General features: G+C 39.5%; 1 protein-coding gene across 1 annotated transcript in view; it reads left to right on the top strand.

Annotated features, from left to right (window-relative positions):
* Positions 1 to 19,619, top strand: part of NEB (nebulin) — a 234,600-nt gene that overhangs the window by 55,580 nt on the left and 159,401 nt on the right. Inside the window, exons 31-46 of the mRNA XM_056117623.1 lie at positions 531 to 635; positions 725 to 832; positions 2,205 to 2,516; positions 2,630 to 2,836; positions 3,553 to 3,657; positions 4,189 to 4,296; positions 5,920 to 6,231; positions 7,412 to 7,618; positions 9,600 to 9,704; positions 12,851 to 12,958; positions 14,467 to 14,778; positions 16,027 to 16,233; positions 16,657 to 16,761; positions 16,918 to 17,025; positions 17,641 to 17,952; positions 19,213 to 19,419. Coding sequence (XP_055973598.1) covers positions 531 to 635; positions 725 to 832; positions 2,205 to 2,516; positions 2,630 to 2,836; positions 3,553 to 3,657; positions 4,189 to 4,296; positions 5,920 to 6,231; positions 7,412 to 7,618; positions 9,600 to 9,704; positions 12,851 to 12,958; positions 14,467 to 14,778; positions 16,027 to 16,233; positions 16,657 to 16,761; positions 16,918 to 17,025; positions 17,641 to 17,952; positions 19,213 to 19,419 — 2,928 coding nt within the window. The remainder of the gene's footprint in view (positions 1 to 530; positions 636 to 724; positions 833 to 2,204; positions 2,517 to 2,629; positions 2,837 to 3,552; positions 3,658 to 4,188; positions 4,297 to 5,919; positions 6,232 to 7,411; positions 7,619 to 9,599; positions 9,705 to 12,850; positions 12,959 to 14,466; positions 14,779 to 16,026; positions 16,234 to 16,656; positions 16,762 to 16,917; positions 17,026 to 17,640; positions 17,953 to 19,212; positions 19,420 to 19,619) is intronic.

The raw sequence follows: 19,619 nt of genomic DNA on the forward strand, positions 1-19,619 counted from the left end.
GATATATTATGCTGACTGGCCTTTTAGCCATTTGACCTTGTTTTCAGGAAAAACCTAAGAGAGATGCACTTGATGGCAATCACTTCGACCCTACTTCTAGGAAAGGCACTAAACCATATTGGAGAGTTATATTTTAAGTTAGAGCCAAATTAAAGATCATATAGTATAATCTACCCTTAGTCTTTTGCCAAGTACAACACAGGTGGTGGATGTGTCCTCCACTATGAGCTTTTATCCTGCATGACAGGCAAGATATCACATTCATTCCCATTGACTCAGTAAACTGAACTGACTTTTATAAGGGACACATACCTATCCAGAGGTTCCAAGAACCTACCTTTGTCAACCTGTATGAGCACTCATATGGGACCTGCTGCATTAGCATATGAGACATAAATATTTGCAAATGAGAAGGAGGAGAGCACAGATTGTTTTATCATAAAAATCACATCTATGCCCCACCGTCAGCCCTGGCATATCCTGATACCCTGATAGTGTGTGTTTATGTCTACACGCTCCTTCTCTTCCAGATTGTCTACAAAGCCAAAGGAGAGGAAATGCTCCACAAATACAGCCTGCCTGCCGACCTGCCCCAGTTCATTCAGGCTAAAGTGAATGCCTACAACATCAGTGAGGTGCGTGTGTGAACGCAAAGAGCGATGACCTGGGGTTGCCTTTGCCAAGGGCCGCCTCTGAGTGATATTTCAATGACACTTTCTTGCAGAATATGTACAAAGCTGACTTGAAAGACATGAGCAAGAAGGGATATGATCTGAGAACAGATGCCATTCCCATCAAAGCTGCCAAAGCTGCCAGACAGGCAGCAAGTGACGTGAGTGCCACTGGGGTTTGGTGTGGGGGGGGGGGGAGGGGGGGAGGACAGGGTTGGCAATGTGACCACAATAAACAAGAATGGGGGATCTGGGGCATCTTACCAGGCTGCTCTGAAGCCTCAATGGTTATTGTCCTCAACTGAAAGAAATTTTGCTCCAAAACTGGGCAGGAAACTTCCCTAAACAGATGTGAATTTTCTTGCTCGAAAGGTTGGTAGAACCTTTCCTGATTAGTTATAATTGAGTCCTCTAGTTTAAAATTCTTTTTGCATGTCTGCATGAATTCACATCATTTTTTTCTCATGGAAATAAAGGAGTGAATTACCAGATAAGTCATAATGATCTCCTGGTGGTAATTTTGTCTCAAAACTTGCTTAATGTAGGTGAATTTCTCTTTCTCTCATTTCGCTCTCTGCTGCTTATATTTCATTGCTTCTGCAGACAGACCCTAAGTGTTGGTCTTTAGGGTCCATTATGGAGAGGAATTGTGTTTTTTTCCTGTCTTACTCTAACCCAGATATGAGCTAAAATAAGATTTAAATAAGACAGAAGCAAGCCCCTATGTGCTATTACTTGTGATTTCTGCAGATCCTTGGTGCTTCATATTTTTCTGATTACTTCGAGCTCCCAGTAATCAGCACAGAGTGGCTTTTCTTGGGCTTACCTGGACTTACTGTAACCTCTCATGGGTTTATGTCTCTTTTTGTTTTGCATGATCCTGAGATAGATCAGAATCCTAGCTATGCCTCCCCCCAGAACATAGGCATGACTTCACTGATGATCTAAGAACAAAGTCTGTATTATATGAATGAAAACATGCTATGATCAAGTAATACATGGATGTGTCTTAAGAGAACTCTTCTGAACCCCTTTATCTGTGGGTTGTTCTAACCAAACCACCCTTTCCCCCATTGGACCCTGCTGTCTCAATAAGGACACAATTCTGAGTCTTCTGGGTTTCTCTCCAGGTCTCCCTAAGGATGGGCCCTTCCTCACTAAATTATTCAGAATGAATTTGTATTATTAACCCACTACCAGCTCTGGGTTGCCCTCTGAATAGCGAGTATTTCTACTACCACCATCACATCTAGCCCTACTAAAATTTTACCACTAATTTAATAGCCTTCTGTCAGCTACTGACATCCTCATTCAAATCTCTCTTAAGTGGTAGAAGCCACAGGCAATTAAATAGGATCAAAATCACATTTTTATTTTATCAGGTTACATCTTAAATTAGGTATAAGTGAATATATAACTTGATTATTGAAATTAATTTTGGGGACACTCAATGGATCTAACCACGGTCTCATTAATAAAATATTAAGTATTTAAGACATCTTAAAAAATATGTCCGTCTTTGTTCCCCAATAGGTTCAGTACAAAAAGGATTTTGAAAAAGCCAAAGGGAAAATGGTTGGCTTCCAAAGTCTCCAAGATGATCCTAAACTGGTTCATTACATGAATGTGGCCAAGTTACAGTCAGACCGAGAATATAAGAAAGACTATGAGAAAACAAAGACGAAATACAACACACCCCATGATATGTTCAACGTGGTGGCAGCTAGGAAAGCTCAGGATATGGTCAGCAATGCCAACTATAAGCATCAGCTCCACCATTACACCTACCTGCCTGATGCCATGGACCTGGAGTTGTCTAAAAACATGATGCACATACAGAGTGATGTAAGTGACATTGACTCTACTAGACTGCCCCACTCCCCACAGATCAGAGTCTGTTGAGACAGAGCCCATGGTAGGGCCTGCAATGCTCACCCCACTGGTTTTCTTTACTGCAGAATGCCTATAAGGAAGATTACAACACCTGGATGAAAGGCATTGGCTGGATACCTATTGGCAGTCTTGACGTGGAAAAAGTCAAAAAAGCAGGCGAAGCCCTAAATGAAAAGAAGTATAGGCAACATCCAGACACACTCAAATTTACCAGCGTTGTGGACTCCCCAGTTATGGTCCAAGCAAAGCAAAACACGCAGCAAGTCAGTGATGTAAGTCCAGCTGAAGAGAAGTCACACAGGATGGGGGGTGGGGGAGGGAGGAGGTTTAAGAAATGAGACACTCAAAGATTTGCTCCTCTGAGTCAATATATTGTCTTTAAAAGGATTTTTAGGTATTTATTTAGCTAACAATAATTATTTCATTTTGAATAAAATTTTTAATTTATTTTTATTTTAGACACCAGTATTTTCTTTCTCCTCCTTTGCTTTCTACCTTCCTTTTAAGCATGTCTTCCTTTTCCGCTGTCTTTGAGATATTCTGTTTTGGATCATTTTGGTGTTGTGCTCAAAATTCTATTCTAGTAGTATAGACATGAAGTAAAATTTAAGCTTGAACCCTAGACACTTTCTGTGTCTTAATCGGTTTGTCATGATCAATGCCATATTTAGCAGCTCATATTTACTTTTAATATGTAAAAAACATCAGTACAAGGCATAATACAAATGAGTATGTGGTTTTGCTTCTTTTAATTAAAAATTACAACTATAGAGACTTTTTCCCACTTAGGTCTTGTTAAAAATTGCCATATTCTTTCCCTGTCCATGATCAATATATGTGTGCTGGCTAAAATCAGATCTGCAGGAAAGTTTGATGTACAAAATGTACAGAAGAGTTAAAGGAACATTAATTCATTACAATTCAATTAATGAATTTCCCTTTTTGTACTGTCTGTATTGAACTTTGTTTGTGTCATTGTGTCTTGCAGATCTTATACAAAGCTAAAGCAGAAGATGTAAAACATAAATACACAATGAGTCCCGATCTTCCTGAATTTGTCCAGGCCAAGTGCAATGCTTACAATATAAGCGATGTAAGTCAGATCTCGATTGGTGAGAAACATAGTCTGATCATAAAACTGCAGAAATTTAGAATGGAATGGAGCCTATACAATTATTTTGGTTGATTTTCCAAATGGATCCTATTGAACTGTATTCCATGATAATTCTTCTCAATCTCTTGAGTTGACCTACCAAGGGCTGACAACTTTCAAAGATGCAGCATTCTTCTTTACATAAAGCCCAACTTCTATGCCTTTAACACTCTGCTCAATTTACTTAGCTGTGCCTTTGTAGGAGGTTATTATCCTCCGGAAAAATAAGAAAAAATGGCTCCTCTCCAATATGTGTTATAATATTACTTGGATGGATAGTTGGTACTGATACAATCATTTTATGCTATACAAAGTGTGACATTGTGCTAAGGTCACTTTCTCGAACATCATGGGCTTTAAGAGATTCCTTTAGCTTCTATCTGGAAAGGGATAAGACAACCCCAGTAATGAAGAATTCATTTCAACGGATTAATGCAGTCTGCTGACCTGCTTTTCCCTCTTCTGTATCAGGTCTGTTATAAACGGGACTGGCATGACTTAATAGCCAAGGGCAACAAAGTTCTGGGAGATGCTATTCCCATTGCTGCAGCAAAAGCATCCAGAAACATCGCCAGTGATGTAAGTAAAAAATTTAGGGGAAAACCTTTGTGATTCCATTTTTGAAAAGTAATGAAACATGTACTCGCTTACATGATACCATGTTAAAAACAGTATGTTTAATTAGTGACATTCAAATTCTGCACAAACTGTTGTTTTGAAAACCTGTCACTTTAACATTTCTGTGATTCTTTTTACTTGACCCCCATGTAGTAGAGCTGTCATAAATCTGACAGCAGCCATCTCCCCTGATTCATAACCCAAATTACCTTCCCTGGCACATTTCCCTGACAGTTCCCATTTATTTTCGGTGGGAACACCCTGACAGCAACACATTAAATTCAGATGACTGCCTGCCTTCTAGTTGCATTAAGAAGATTGAAAAGATGTTATATAAGATGTACAGATTGTATAAACCAAATGAGAAAGAGCCCTTTTCCCCCTAGAAGGCAATACTAATTTATATAAATTATTGCTCATTACATTTCTTATGGCAAAAAGTATAAACAACTATCTTCCCATGTTTTCACAGAGCATCATTTCCCAAAATACCCATGTCCTATAGATTGCACAGTCACACTATTTCAGGGGTTATGATCTTAGTTTGAGAAATGAGAAGGAACCAACCAAGCATACAGACCATATGGGAGATAGGGACATAAGAATGTAAAAATGTCAAGTATTACATTTTCAGTATGTTAGCACTGGCATCGAGCTTTTCCTAACACGATTAGAAATAATTTGGTAATCCTTTCATTATTAAATCTTTAGTTTAGACTTTAAAAAATGTGAGCAGGGTTGGGAGGGATACTGGGATCAGTGGTGGTGGAGAATCGGCACTGGTGGAGGGATGGGTACTCGATCATTGTATAACTGAAATCCAAGCACAAAAATTTGTAAGTCTACAACTGTACCTCATGGTGTTTCACTAATAAAAATTTTAAAAAATGAGAGCAGAGAATTAGATAGACATGAAGAATTCTCTTGTACAACAGTGGAGGTTTTGACCTAGTATAGCAGCCCAACCAACTTTTACTGTAAAACTTTGCAGTTAGATTTTTTCCCCATAGGGAAAGCCCACAGGGGTTTCTGATTTTTCCTATAGTTCCTTAATTCATTTGCAGCTGTTCACTGGGGAGCTTGAAGGGTAGTTTCTGAAAATAGAGTAGGTTAAAGTTCAGCTTTCTGCCTATGAAGCCTCTAAATTGACAATGGGAACAAAAAATGGAAGGTTTCTGTCATTTATAATGTGCCATGAATGTGAAGTTCCATGAGATTAGAAAATTTTACAACCTTTGAAAGGCAGGAGATACTGATTTTATATCTGGAATGTGTTGTATCTGTATTGTGTGAAAATTCAGCTGCCTTTAGATACAGTTTGACATGCCAATCATCTGTAGAATTTATAGAAAAGAAAAGAAAGTGATTCTGAATCTGTTAGGATGCTCAATTTTAAGCCAGTTGTTTTGTAAATAAATGCTTTCACTCTGAACTTGCTGTATTGGGAGATATGGTGTGTTTTGCATTTCTTGTTCCATCTTCCGGAAACTTACAATGCTCTGAATGCTTTCATGTGTGAATATAATTGCTACACCTAATGTTATTAGTCCTGAAGATATCGCTAATCAAATTCTCCGTCTGTAGTATAAATACAAGGAAGCTTATGAGAAGTCTAAAGGAAAGCATGTGGGTTTTAGAAGCCTCCAGGATGATCCTAAATTGGTCCACTATATGAACGTGGCTAAGTTGCAGTCTGACCGTGAATATAAGAAGAACTATGAGAACACCAAAACCAGCTACCATACACCTGGAGACATGGTTAGCATTACAGCTGCAAAGATGGCCCAGGATGTTGCCACCAATGTCAACTACAAACAACCGATACATCATTACACATACTTACCTGACGCCCTGAGTCTTGAGCATACTCGGAATGTGAACCAAATTCAGAGTGATGTAAGTATGTATAACATACAGACCCAGAGAAGTTGGCACATAAGGGATAATCATATCTTCCTATTTTAATAGCTCTCAGAGTATAGTATATTTGGAAAATACATTTTGCTGGGGGAGGTGGGGTGGAGGCTGGGCAGACCACAATGGGATGCTAGGGTTACTCCTGGCTCTGTACTCAGGAATCACTCCTGGCAGACTTGTTGGGGGTTCATATGAGATACTTGGAATTGAACCTGGGTCGATCACATACCTAGCAAATACATGGTAGACACACTAAGTTTTTGCTGGTTTTCTGTGCTCCTACTGTAATCTTTGCCATTTTCTTTCTTGATTTATAGATCAAAGGTCAATCATGTTCCACTAATTATATAGCCCACTTTGATCCTCAGCAAGAGGAAATGCTTGCTCCTGGAGCCCTGCTTCAATGGTGCTAACTCTAATTTGAAAGGGAAGCATCCTCCCTACTCTCTGAGTTCTTTTTTTAACTCAAGGTCATGTTCTCATCCATGTAAATCTATGTAATGAGTCATCCAGAATGAGCCAGGAAGGTGATTGCAGCATGATTCATGGAGAGCAGCATGGGGAGGGTGTTCAATATTCAAGACATTTCCTTCTGCAGGATTTCTGTAAGAAGCATCCTCTGTGAAGGGAAGAAATGTATTGTTGTTCAAGGAAAATGTCTCCTTCCAAACTAAGATCAGAAAATCCTACTGGAAAGTGTTGATGAAGTTCAAAGTTGAGAATTTTTTATTTAAATCAAAAGGAAGGCAAATTTTCTGTCAAAAAGATGCAATTCTTTTTAAAGCAGCCCTCATGGAAGGATGTGGCCCAGATTCCCTCTGTGTGAATAATGATGCCCTCTTACTATTGTCTTTGTTTGGGGTCACACCAGGCCGTGTTCAGGGTTCACTCATGGCACTCCTCAGTAGATACCATGTGGCTCCAGGTGTGGAACTGGGCTCAGTTAACCCTCATACTACCTCTCTGGGCACAGAAGTGCTTTTTCTTCTCCTACCTTCTGGGTATCTCTATGGGCAGATGCAGTTAAAAGCTTTGCTACAGACACAACTGTGCTGACAGTGGCTATAGATCTTCATTTCCCCTGAATGGACCTGCAGCTTTTAGAAACATCCCTTATGTATTCTCCATGATATCTTCATATTTGTGATTACTTTGACAGAATGCATATAAAGACGAGTATAACAGCTTCTTCAAGGGCATTGGATGGATTCCTATTGGTTCTCTGGAGGTTGAGAAGGTCAAGAAAGCAGGCGAAGCATTAAATGAGAGGAAGTATCGACAGCACCCAGATACCATCAAATTCACAAGTGTGCCTGATTCCATGGGCATGGTTTTGGCTCAGCAGAATACAAAGCAGTTAAGTGATGTAAGTAGTTTCCCTTAAAAAGCGTTTGCTTATGAAGAACTTCTGTCACAGAGCACCCTGACACACATTCATCTCAGTACCTTATGTCAGGGGGCATCTATATGAGCAAATCAATTGCTTTTAAAGATGGAATAGAAAAGTTTTATTTCTAAAGCAACTCAGACCTCAAACATAAGAACAGGGGAGGGAGAAAGAGGAGCTACAAATTTGGCTAAACTCTCAAACATTTTTTTCATAAGCAGATCCATGAATGTTATGAAACTATCAAAATTATTATTTTAATTTTTTCAGAATGGCAAACCAAGCTATTTATGCTCTGAATTGCAACCATTTTATCTAGTTATGTAGAAGAAAGGTGCAATGTCCTATTCTCTTGCATAATAGCTCCGTATTTATAGAGGCAATATAGAGAGAGGCAGCTAAGAAGGAGACAGCCATTTAGATTATTTCTATTATTTGCTTCTGTTGTCATTGATATCTACTTGGCACCTTCTGACAGCCATTTAGATTATTTCTATTATTTGCTTCCAGGACCAAACCTGGAAGTGTTCATGGACTATCTTTGGCTCTGCACTCAGGAATTATTCCTGATGTAGCTCAGTGGACCATACAAGGTGCTGGGGAACAAACCTGAGTCATATGCAAGGAAAACTAGCACTCTACCTACTGACCTATTGAGGGAGCAATTTACTTTATTGTCACATGGAGTCTCATTTCTGAGTGAAATTCACTGGCCAGCTGTAATTCTCAGGGTTTTACCTCATTTGGTGATTTCTGAGTTCTAGGAAAATACTCCATGTGGGATGTGTGTGTGTGTGTGTGTGTGTGTGTGTGTGAGAGAGAGAGAGAGAGAGAGAGAGAGAGAGAGAGAGAGAGAGAGAGAGTCAAAGGGAAGAAGAAAGAAATCTTTGTGTATAGGGCTCCAAGTACTGGCAGCTGAGGAAATGCTTTGCTTGATTCAGGTTTGAGAATTATATGTGGATTTTACATCTCAAGCCAATTCTATCTTGACCTCAGATGTTTTCAAATTAAGTGCTACTTTAGTGAAGATAAATGATGTTGATTCTGATTTTTTTATGTTGACTGAGGTGTCCCTTCTGACTTTTTACAGGTAACCAGCAAACTCTTACATTCTATAACTAAATCTTCCCTATTCCATAACTGTCATTGATATCTACTTGGCACCTGAAGCCAGAGACCTGGCAGTTCCTACAGAATGTTCCAGAATATCTCTCCCAGCCAACACTTAGTGCTGAGCCAGCCTCCTCAGTCCTTCCCAGCCACCTTTGTGGATGGCTGCCCTCTCATCTCGGGCATCCTGTGGACTCCTAGAATAGGCTATTGTTTGCTCTCTTGCTTGGGTCCACAACCCCCAGAGAGGACACCTGAAGAACGTAAATTGTGCGGAAAACTCCTTAATAAGTGTCTCGAAGCTTAAATCAAAACCTAAACTTGATAACTGGACTGAAAAGGTCAAGGGCTCTTTTCCCTCAGAGACTTGCACCTGCAGTCCTACAACCTGGAACGTCTGTGGCAGACAAGGGTCCTGGATGCTGTTGTTCTGCCTAGAGTTCCCCCATCTTGCCCCTTTCTTCAAATCTTGGCATAAATCTTGCCCCCTTGGGGAGCCTCTGCTGAGCATCCTATTTCTTTCCTGAGGTTATTCTGTTGACATCCCAACTTTCAGCTCTCTCAGCTTCCAGGGTTATGGTCTGTCTCCTTGTATAAGGTCCAAGAATACAAGTCTGACCTTTTCACCCCCTTTTAATGCAGCCCTTACTGCCCTGCTGGCCACTGGTTTCCTCAATAAATATGACAGAATGAACAACTGAATGTAATCCCTAGCACCCCCTCTGAAGAAGAGGGCAGGCTCTTGCCTTGAGGTGGAAAACCACACAATTAGCCTAAGGCATGTGTTTGATGAAACAGAGAAACTTTGTGTCCACTGATGACCATTGTATGCTGTGCCCTTTGTTTTCAGTTGAACTATAAGGTGGAGGGAGAGAAGTTGAAGCACAGGTACACGGTGGACCCTGACTTGCCGCAGTTTATTCAAGCCAAAGTCAACGCTCTGAACATGAGTGATGTGAGTATCTGACCCCTGCCAGGCAGTCTCCTGGTGTTTAATGGGACTCTCTCTCCCTTCCAGCTCTATGGAACTCTTACCCTGTGAATTGTATTTTATTTTGCCTTTTTGCAGAGCCGCACCCAGTGGTACTCAGGGCTTACTCCTAGCTCTGCACTCAAGGATCACACCTGATGAGGTTGGGGGAAAGATACTCTATGCCAGACATTGAACCTAGGCCCACTATGTGCTAGGCAAGAGACCCACAAGCTGTGAGATCTCTCTGGCCCTTGCCCTGAAAATTTTAAAGGGAGCAAACTGGGTGTGAACTCTGATTCTCTAGATTGGATCCTTATTTCAGAGCATGAGACTAGAAGGCACTTGGAAGCTTACATAATGCAGATTTTCCTGGACTTGGAACTTGATTTTATTAGTGGGTCAAAAAATTAATCTAGTAGATGTGTTTAATGTTTTTTATGGCACAAATAAGATTGGAGAATACAGTCGTTGCCTAATCTGTAGTAAGGATAAGTACTGGTTTGTGCAACTTTGGTTCAGCTATTGGTTTAGAAGTTGACTACTATTTTCCTGTTGGTAGATACTTAATTCAGGAATCACTCTTGAATGGGCTGGAGCGATAGTACAGCAGGTAGGGCATTTGCCTTGCACACAGCTGATCCAGGTTCGACTCCTCCACCCCTCTCGGAGAGCCAGGCAAGCTACCGAGAGTATCTCGCCTGTACAGCAAAGCCTGACAAGCTACCCATGACGTATCCAATATGCCAAAAACAGTAACAACGAGTTCTCACAATTTTTTGTGAGACATTACTGGTGCCCCCTCGAGCAAATTGATGAACAACGGGAGGACAGTGCTTTAGTGCTACAGATACTTAATGCGCATGGTGCTTAAATTCACTATTATTGTTTTATTTTGCTTTTGAAAAAGTGAAAATATTCTCATTTTAATACATAACCGTGGGCTGGAGCGATAGCACAGCGGGTAGGGCGTTCGCCTTACAAGCGGCCAACATGGCCGACCCGAGTTCGATTCCTCCGCCCCTCTCGGAGAGCCCGGCAAGCTACCGAGAGTATTCGATATGCCAGACACAGTAACAACAAAAGTCTCCAATGGAGACGTTACTGGGCCCGCTCGAGCAAATCGATGATCAACGGGAGGGCCTTTACCTTTTTTACATAACCAGATACAAATTTAAAAAGTTGCTAATTTCTTAAATGAACAGTTTAGTCATTCTTAGCCTTAGTCATCCCTCTCACACTTCAGATTTTCTTTTTATCTCTATCTAAGCATTTTAGAAACTCATTTCTATGTCCTTGGTTTATTTTAAAAACTCTTTTCTCTGCTTTTTTTTTTGAGTAATATTTTAACCGTTAATTCAAGCTGGAAATGTGGAGATGTAACTCAAGTGGCAAAGCACATGCCTGGCTCATGTGAACTCCTGGACTCAATTCTGAACATCAAGTGGCCTTCCTCCACTTCCCAGCACCTCCAGGAATGCCCCCCCCCACAAAAAATTAATTAAATATGAATGATGCTACTACTTTCCCACAATTTTTAATTAAAGCACAGTGATTTGCAAAGTTATTCATATTTAAACAGAATCTTGCAGCACCAATCCGACCACCAGTGTCAACTTCCCTCCACCACTGTTCCCAGATACCCTCCCATAACCATCCCCCTCAGTAAGCCTCTTGTCAGGTACCTTTTCTAAGTTTGGATATCTTGATTTCAGCGTGTTGATTCTGTGGTTTGGATATTTGACTCTCTCATTCCTTAACATCTTTGTACCTGGCAACCCTCTCCTAGCCCTTTTTGCTTCTCATCTATGTCTTCCACCTCTCCCCTCCACTTTCTTTCTTTCTCCTTCCTATACTCTGGAGCTAAAGTTGATCAGAACATACTTTCTTTAAAACATTGCACTCCCTCATCCAGTTATTCTAAATACCACATATAGTGACATCATCCTCTTCTTCTACTGGCTTATTTCATTTAACATGGTGTTTCCCAGTTCCATCCATGCTACCATAATTTCATTGTTCTTACAGTTGTGTAGTATTTACATTGTGTATATATATACCACATCTCAGAATTAGCTGCCATATGACCCAACAATTCCACTTTTGGGTATCTATCTCCAGGACAGAAAAACATTCATTCAAAAGAACACAGGCTGGAGGAATAGCATAACGGGTAGGGTATTTGCCTTGCAAGCAGCCAACATGGCTGACCTGAGTTCGATTCCTCCGCCCCTCAGAGAGCCTGGCAAGCTACTGAGAGTATCTCGCCCACAGGGCAAAGCTTGGCAAGCTCCCCGTGACATATTCGATATGCCAAACACAGTAGCAATTGTCACAGTGGAGACGTTACTGGGCCCTCTCGAGCAAATCGATGAACAACGGGAGGACAGTGACAGTGACAGTGACAAAAGAACACATGTAAACTCATTACAATAGCTAAGATCTGCAATCAATCTAGATGTCTAACAACAGATAAGTGGATCATAAAGATGTGCTATATATTTTTTATTTTTTAAATTTAAATTCCATACATTTCTGTAACTTTGAAACACATCATCATCCCATAAAACTAAGAATATCATATACTTAGAGAAAAGCTACAAATATAAAAAAAATTAGGGAAAAATGAAATCTTTTGTTATCCACATGTAAAACGTTGTCTTTCCATTACTTTGTTATACAAACATGCATATACATTCTTAAGGTGGCTGGCATCATACCAGATATGTAGCATATGATATTTTAAAAAGGAATCTGATAGATACAGAAAGAATGAATTAATAGATAACGTATAATTCCTTGAATTGTCTTAGTGGTAAGAGATTTATTACACCAGTTTATATGAAGGATTCTATTTATTTATTTATTTATTTATTTATTGTCTTTGCTTTTGGGTCATATCTGGTGATGCACAGGGATTACTTCTGCCTCATGCGCTCAGGAATTACTCCTGACAGTGCTTGGGGGACCATATGAGATGCTGGGGATCAAACCCAGATTGACCACGTGCAAGGCAAATGCACTACCCATTGTGCTATCTCTTTAGCCCCAATATGAAAATTTTTAGACTTGTGTTTTATTCCCTTTTTAATTGTGTCAAATAATAAAATAATTTTCCCATTTTCCCATAGGCTCATTATAAAGCAGATTGGAAGAAAACCCTTGCTAAGGGTTATGATTTGAGGACAGATGCAATTCCAATTGTTGCTGCGAAGAGCTCAAGGAATATTGCTAGTGATGTAAGTCACTTTTGAAAAGAGAAAACTTTCTTTTAGCATATTTTAAAGGTCTTTACTTGATATATGAGACTATATGAACTATAATAGGAAGCAAATTGAGAAATGATAAGAATGCTTTCTAATATCCTAGCCACTGTTTTTTTGTATTTTTATTATTTTAAAACTTAATTATTATAGAAGAAAGTAATTATAAATCAATAGAGAGTAATTTTTTATTTTAATTTTTAAAGGAAAGTAAATAAGACTATGGTTGCCACTTGAAGCAAAAGAAAACTCATTTTCATAGCTGTGAATTATTTGTAGTTTTTTCAGTAATATTGCTTTGAACTTGAAGACTGCTTTTTGTTTTGTTTTTCTTGGTACTCGAATCAGAACCCAGAGTTTTATACACATAAATGATACATTTTACCAATGAGTGCATTCCTGAATCCGAAAGCTGTTTTTTGTTTGGATTTTATCAAAATCCAAAAGTCTTGGCATAACAAGATTTTAATTAAATCAAATAAGTTTCAATGTATTTTAAGGAATTTGTGGGGTCTGGGGAGATAGTACAGCAGGTAGAACACTACCTTGCACCCATCAGGCATGGGTTTGGTCCCCAGCACCCTGTCTGGTCTCCTAAGCCCTGCCAGGAGTGATTTTTGAACATAGAGCCAAAAGATCAGAGTACAGCCAGGTGTGGCTCAAAAACAACGAAAACAAACAAAATTTAAAAAATGAATAAACATTGTATTTTATTTTTTATTTAAATACTTTTTGGTTTGGAGGTCACAGCCGACTGTGTTCTAAGGTCTTACTCCTGGCTCCTTACTCCTGGCTTGGAGTTTACTCCTAATGGGATTTGGTGAACCACAAGAGGTGCCAATGATCAAACCCAGGTGGGTTGTATGCAAGGCAAGTGCCTTTCCTGCTGTACTATCTTTCTGCCCCCATGAATACAGTTTTAATAATGTAATTTTAAAACAAGAAAAAAAATCTTATAAAATACGGAAAGCCAGAAAGAAGTATAGACTAAATGGAAAGGTTTTAATTAACTCTTTTTTTTAAATAGTTATATTTTTGTATGAATTTGTAGAATAACTAGATATAATAAAAGGTTGTTCATTTGGAGTTCAAAGCCCTTTTGTATTTATAAGGTATTTCATGAAATTTACCCATAATTGTGAAAATTATTTATATAAATGCAAATTAATAATGAAAACAAGATAGAAAAATATGCATCAAATGCTTAATAAATTTTTCAAGAATCTTTTTGCATATTAAATGTATACATATGGGTAGCTGAAACATAGATTACAGTTTACTCCATTCCTAATTTTTCCTAAAGCAGATCTCAAGAACATTCATTGGAAACACGTGGTGTCATTTATTTTAAAATACTAAAAAACTTAGATATTATCTAGATTCTGACTTATGTGACTTTGCTTACTTCATTATTATGTACATATACACATGGAATACTTCCTACAATCTACTCTAATACTTCTGTCTGCCCCTTTTTCATATAGTTCAAATACAAGGAAGCCCATGAAAAAGCTAAAGGCAAGCAAATTGGATTTCTCAGTCTTCAGGATGACCCCAAACTGGTTCATTACATGAATGTTGCCAAAATACAGTCAGATCGTGAGTACAAAAAGGGTTACGAAGCCAGCAAGACCAGGTACCACTCACCATTGGATATGTTCAGTGTGACAGCTGCAAAGAAATCTCAGGAAGTGGCTACTAATGCCAACTACAAACAACCCTTCCACAACTACACTCTCCTGCCTGATGCCTTGAGCGTGGAACACAACAGGAATGTGATGCAGATTCAAAGTGATGTACGTGTGGTGCACAGCTGGGTGACCTAAAATTAGTTATCTGCTTCTAGTTGGTGGGAGGGAAGCTCAAGAACTAAGTAATCATTAGAAAACTGGCCAGACCCCATCAATTAGGATCCCCTCCAGAACTTAAGAGTGTTTTGGATTTTATTTATTTGAAATATATACATATATTATCTCTTTTTTTCTTGGTTTGGTTATGCTATTGCTAGACCAAATATATGATGTATCCTATGAAAAATTAAGAAGTTGAGAAGGATGCTGTGTATTATGCCCTCCAGTATAAAATCCTGTTACTTTTTCTGAAGAAAAAAGAAGAAAAAAAATTTAAAAAAAATTTTAAACCATCAACAAGGCAACTGGTTTTACAAATATGGTACCCCCAAAAATGATAGAAAACTATATAAAAATAACTTGTGGGCTGGAGTGATAGCACAGCGGGTAGGGTGTTTGCCTTGCACGCAGCCAACCGGGTTAGATTCCCAGCACCCCATATGGTCCCTTGAGCGCCGCCAGGAGTAATTCCTGAGTGCAGAGCCAGGAGTAACTCCTGTGCATTGCTGGGTGTGACCCAAAAAGCATAAATAGATAGATAGATAGACAGAGAGATAGATAGATAGATAGATAGATAGATAGATAGATAGATAGACAGATAGATGACTTGTTGCTCCTGGCCCTATTCTTTCCCCTCATCCCCTCCCACTTTTTGATCATAACAAAATCATCTGTCACTGTCACTGTCCTCCCGTTGTTCATCCATTTGCTCGAGCGGGCCCAGTAACGTCTCCATTGGAGACTTTGTTGTTACTGTGTTTGGCATATCGAATACATCACGGGGAGCTTGCCAGGCTCTGCCGTGCGGGGGAGATACTCTCGGTAGCTTGCCAGGTACTTCGAGAGGGGCAGAGGAATCGAACTTGGGTCGGCCATGTTGGCTGCGTGCAAGGCAAACGCCCTACCGCTGTGGAGCAATAGCACAGCAAGTAGGGCGTTTGCCTTGCATGCAGCCAACCCAGGTTCGATTCCCAGCATCCCATATGGTTCCCCGAGCACTGCCAGGAGTACTTTCTGAGTGCATGAGCCAGGAGTAATCCCTGTGTATCACTGGGTGTGACCCAAAAAGCAAAAAAAAGGGGAAAAAAAGGTCATAAATAAGCACCTGCCCCAGGAGGGTTGTCATGAACGAAATCATCTAGCTGAAGAAATCCTATTATTCACGGATATGAATATTTGTTTTTCTCTGTAAAGAATCTGTACAAAGCAGACTTCACCAATTGGATGAGAGGGATCGGCTGGGTCCCCATAGAATCCTTGGAGGTGGAGAAGGCCAAAAAAGCAGGAGAGATTCTCAGTGAGAAGAAGTATCGCCAGCACCCTGAGAAGCTGAAGTATACATACTCTATGGATACAATGGAACAAGCACTTAACAAAAGTAACAAGCTGACTATGGACAAGGTAGGACTCGGTCTGCTGTTCCTGGCCTCAGGGCCCAGAGGGTGCTTGTGCTAGTCAGCCTAGCATTGACACTATGATGGTGGCCAGTGTTCTAAACTTTATGAGGGTCACAGTACTGGTGGGAGGTTGCCATCCACCAGTTGTCCTTGTGCTTCCTTAAGCTGTCTCTCAACACCCTGCTGCTGATGCTATAGACGGACAGAACTTCATTCACATGGAATGAGTTTGGGATCATTTGATTCCGTGAAAGTTGCTCCCTGGTTTGATGATCATTTTTTCTCATTGAAAGCCCAAGTTGTCAGCCCCTGTTCTTACTTATCTGATCTATTTTCTGATATCAGATTTAGCCTCTTCCCTCCTGAAGATGGGAGTCTTTTCCTATTAATAGCACTATTGCATCATTACCTTTTCTTCTTGTTGCAGAGGCTCTACACTGAGAAATGGAACAAAGACAAGACCTCCATTCATGTCATGCCTGATACTCCAGACATTCTGCTGTCCAGAGTAAACCAAATCACCATGAGTGATGTAAGTAGATTAACAACTAGAGTGGGAGAGTGAATTAATTGAAAGGAAGTCATCTTTTGAGAATGCCTGAGTTTGACATGCTAACCATTTTGGAATCAGAGTGCCCATTTGAACCCAAATAACAGGGTGCTGGTGTTTTTCCTCTGTCATCTCTAGAAACTGTACAAAGCTGGCTGGGAAGAAGAAAAGAAAAAAGGTTATGACCTGCGGCCAGATGCCATCCCAATAATGGCTGCAAAAGCCTCTAGGGACATTGCCAGTGATGTGAGTAGTTCCACGGACCTTCCCGAGGCTAAGAAAATAGGAACCAATGAGTTTGCTTGTGCGTATGTAATTGCTGTAGTCAGTTCTCACCAGTGTTGGTGGGACCATCATCCCATGTAACATACAAGCTGCCTTCTGTCTCCAACCCAATGGCTGCTAATCATTTGCTCATTACTAATGTACAGAGGGACTTGGTTTTGATAAAAATAAGTTGTTTTTGGAGTATTCAGATAATTTTCAGTCAACTACAAGCAATGCAGCGATGCTACTTTATGCAAAAGACTCATGACCAGACTTATATGAATTTCAATATTCATCATAAAAATCATGCCTGGCACTCTGTCTGCTAGTTAGACAGCCGAGAGGGAAACATTGCCTTTAAATTACTCGAAAATATCTTATTTACAAATCTCTTTGCTTAATGTTGAGATGATTTTCTTTTCATTGACTCAAGTTTAGCAATAAATTTGATGTAAGAATTTTACTATACTTACTTCCTAAGTTTAGAGTAGCTCTAAACATACTGACAAAGCTAATACTACTAGTGAGCTGCATTTTGTTCTTGTTCCTTCATTATTTTCATCACCATGCTCTCTTTCTTGTTTCGTCCTCCAGTACAAATACAAGCAAGCTTATGAACAAGCCAAAGGGAAGCACATCGGCTTCCGAAGCCTAGAGGACGACCCCAAGTTGGTACACTTCATGCAAGTGGCCAAGATGCAGTCTGACAGGGAATACAAGAAGGGCTATGAGAAATCCAAGACATCCTTCCACACTCCTGTGGACATGTTCAGTGTGGTGGCAGCCAAGAAATCTCAGGAAGTAGCTACCAATGCCAACTACAGGAACATTATTCATACCTACAACATGCTTCCTGATTCCATGAGCTTTGAATTGGCCAAAAATATGATGCAGATTCAAAGCGACGTAAGTGCCAGCCACAATCTCGCAGAGAATTTAACTTTAAATAAAAATCAAAATGGGAAGGAACGTAAGCAATAATAAGATCCTAAGGGAAATGTGCTTAGCAAAGAGAATCTGTAGCATAAATATTGTTTGTAAAGGAGTAACAGAGAAAACAAGAAAGTCAGAGCAGCTAGTAATCCCCTACTCCCACCAGCTTTTGTTCTACTTCCATTCTTTATAGTCATGTTTAATTGGTGAAATATTGAGGAGTTTATTAGTGCAGACATGAGAGAGGCACAGAGAAAGGAGAGCCAAGTCTTCAACCACAAAAATTATTTTTTGGCTAGAATTAAATTTACTCTATGACCCAAATGCATGACACACCAAATCTACAAACCTCTGGGAATATATGAGTGATTATGTATTCTTATGGTGATGCAGAAGTGCCACATGAAAGCATTTATGGTACAATTGTAGAGAAAAATGTCAGAGTCGAAGAAGAAAAATGAAACTTCTTCAAAGTGCCTGTGGGATACCTGGCATATCCTTGCTTATTATCATGGTGATGAGTGATCAAACACATACAGTGAAGAAGGGGCATGTGGTGCCCATAAATTATTAACCAGGGGAATTTGGGGGATTTTTTTGTGAGACATTTAACACTAAACCTTACCTTTTACATAAAAAGATTACTCTGGATAGAGCTGTATATAAATCTCTGTGTAAATAAATCCTCTGGAGCCTTCGAAGAGAGAAAAACATTTTTTAAGAAGATAACCTCATTCAAATAACTTATTTGAAAGATATGGCAGCATAGTCAACTTTCTTGAGATAATAGACATGCATCAAATTATTTGGTATTTCTTTTTTCTTTTTTTTTCTTTTTTTAGGTGGGGAGGGTGGTTACACCTGGCAATGCTCAAGAGTTCCTCCTGGCACTGCACTCAGGAATACCTCCTGGCAGTGCTGAGGGAACCATATAGGATGCCAGGGCTTGAACCCAGGCAAGGCAAGTGCCCTACCTGCTGTACTATCTCTTTAACCTGGATTATTTGGCATTACTTTTTTCTTTGCCGTGTCATTGAGGAAGGCAAACAAACAACAAAACTATTACTGTTTACTTTTTAATTTTCATGCAAGGAAATGTTAACAAGATAAAGTTTAGTAATAAAAAGTTGTTTCAATTCTGTCAAAAATTGAAATGAGTCTTTTGGAATATTAAATTTTCACTCATGGGTCTTAGAATTTTCTTCTCATCCTTGGCCTTTTCCTGTTTTCCAGAATCAATACAAGGCTGATTATGCTGACTTCATGAAGGGCATTGGATGGCTTCCCTTAGGGTCTCTGGAGGCTGAGAAAAATAAGAAAGCCATGGAGATCATTAGTGAAAAGAAGTACCGTCAACACCCAGACACTTTGAAGTATTCCACACTGATGGACTCAATGAACATGGTTTTGGCCCAGAATAATGCAAAAATCATGAATGAAGTAAGTCTGTCAATAATGTAGAGTTTCAAATTTATTGAGAGGAATCCAGACATATTCTACATTCCATCTACAGGTTTTACTGTGGAATTTTTTATTTTAAGACATCAGAATCACATGCTTATTTTGAAAGAGAAACATACAGTTAGCTAAAGTTAGAAATTAGTTTTAATTAGTGACTCTCCAAATGTTCGGTGAACCAT

Source organism: Sorex fumeus, unplaced genomic scaffold (assembly GCF_029834395.1).
Source record: "Sorex fumeus unplaced genomic scaffold, SorFum_2.1 ptg000035l, whole genome shotgun sequence".
Lineage (NCBI taxonomy): Eukaryota > Metazoa > Chordata > Mammalia > Eulipotyphla > Soricidae > Sorex > Sorex fumeus.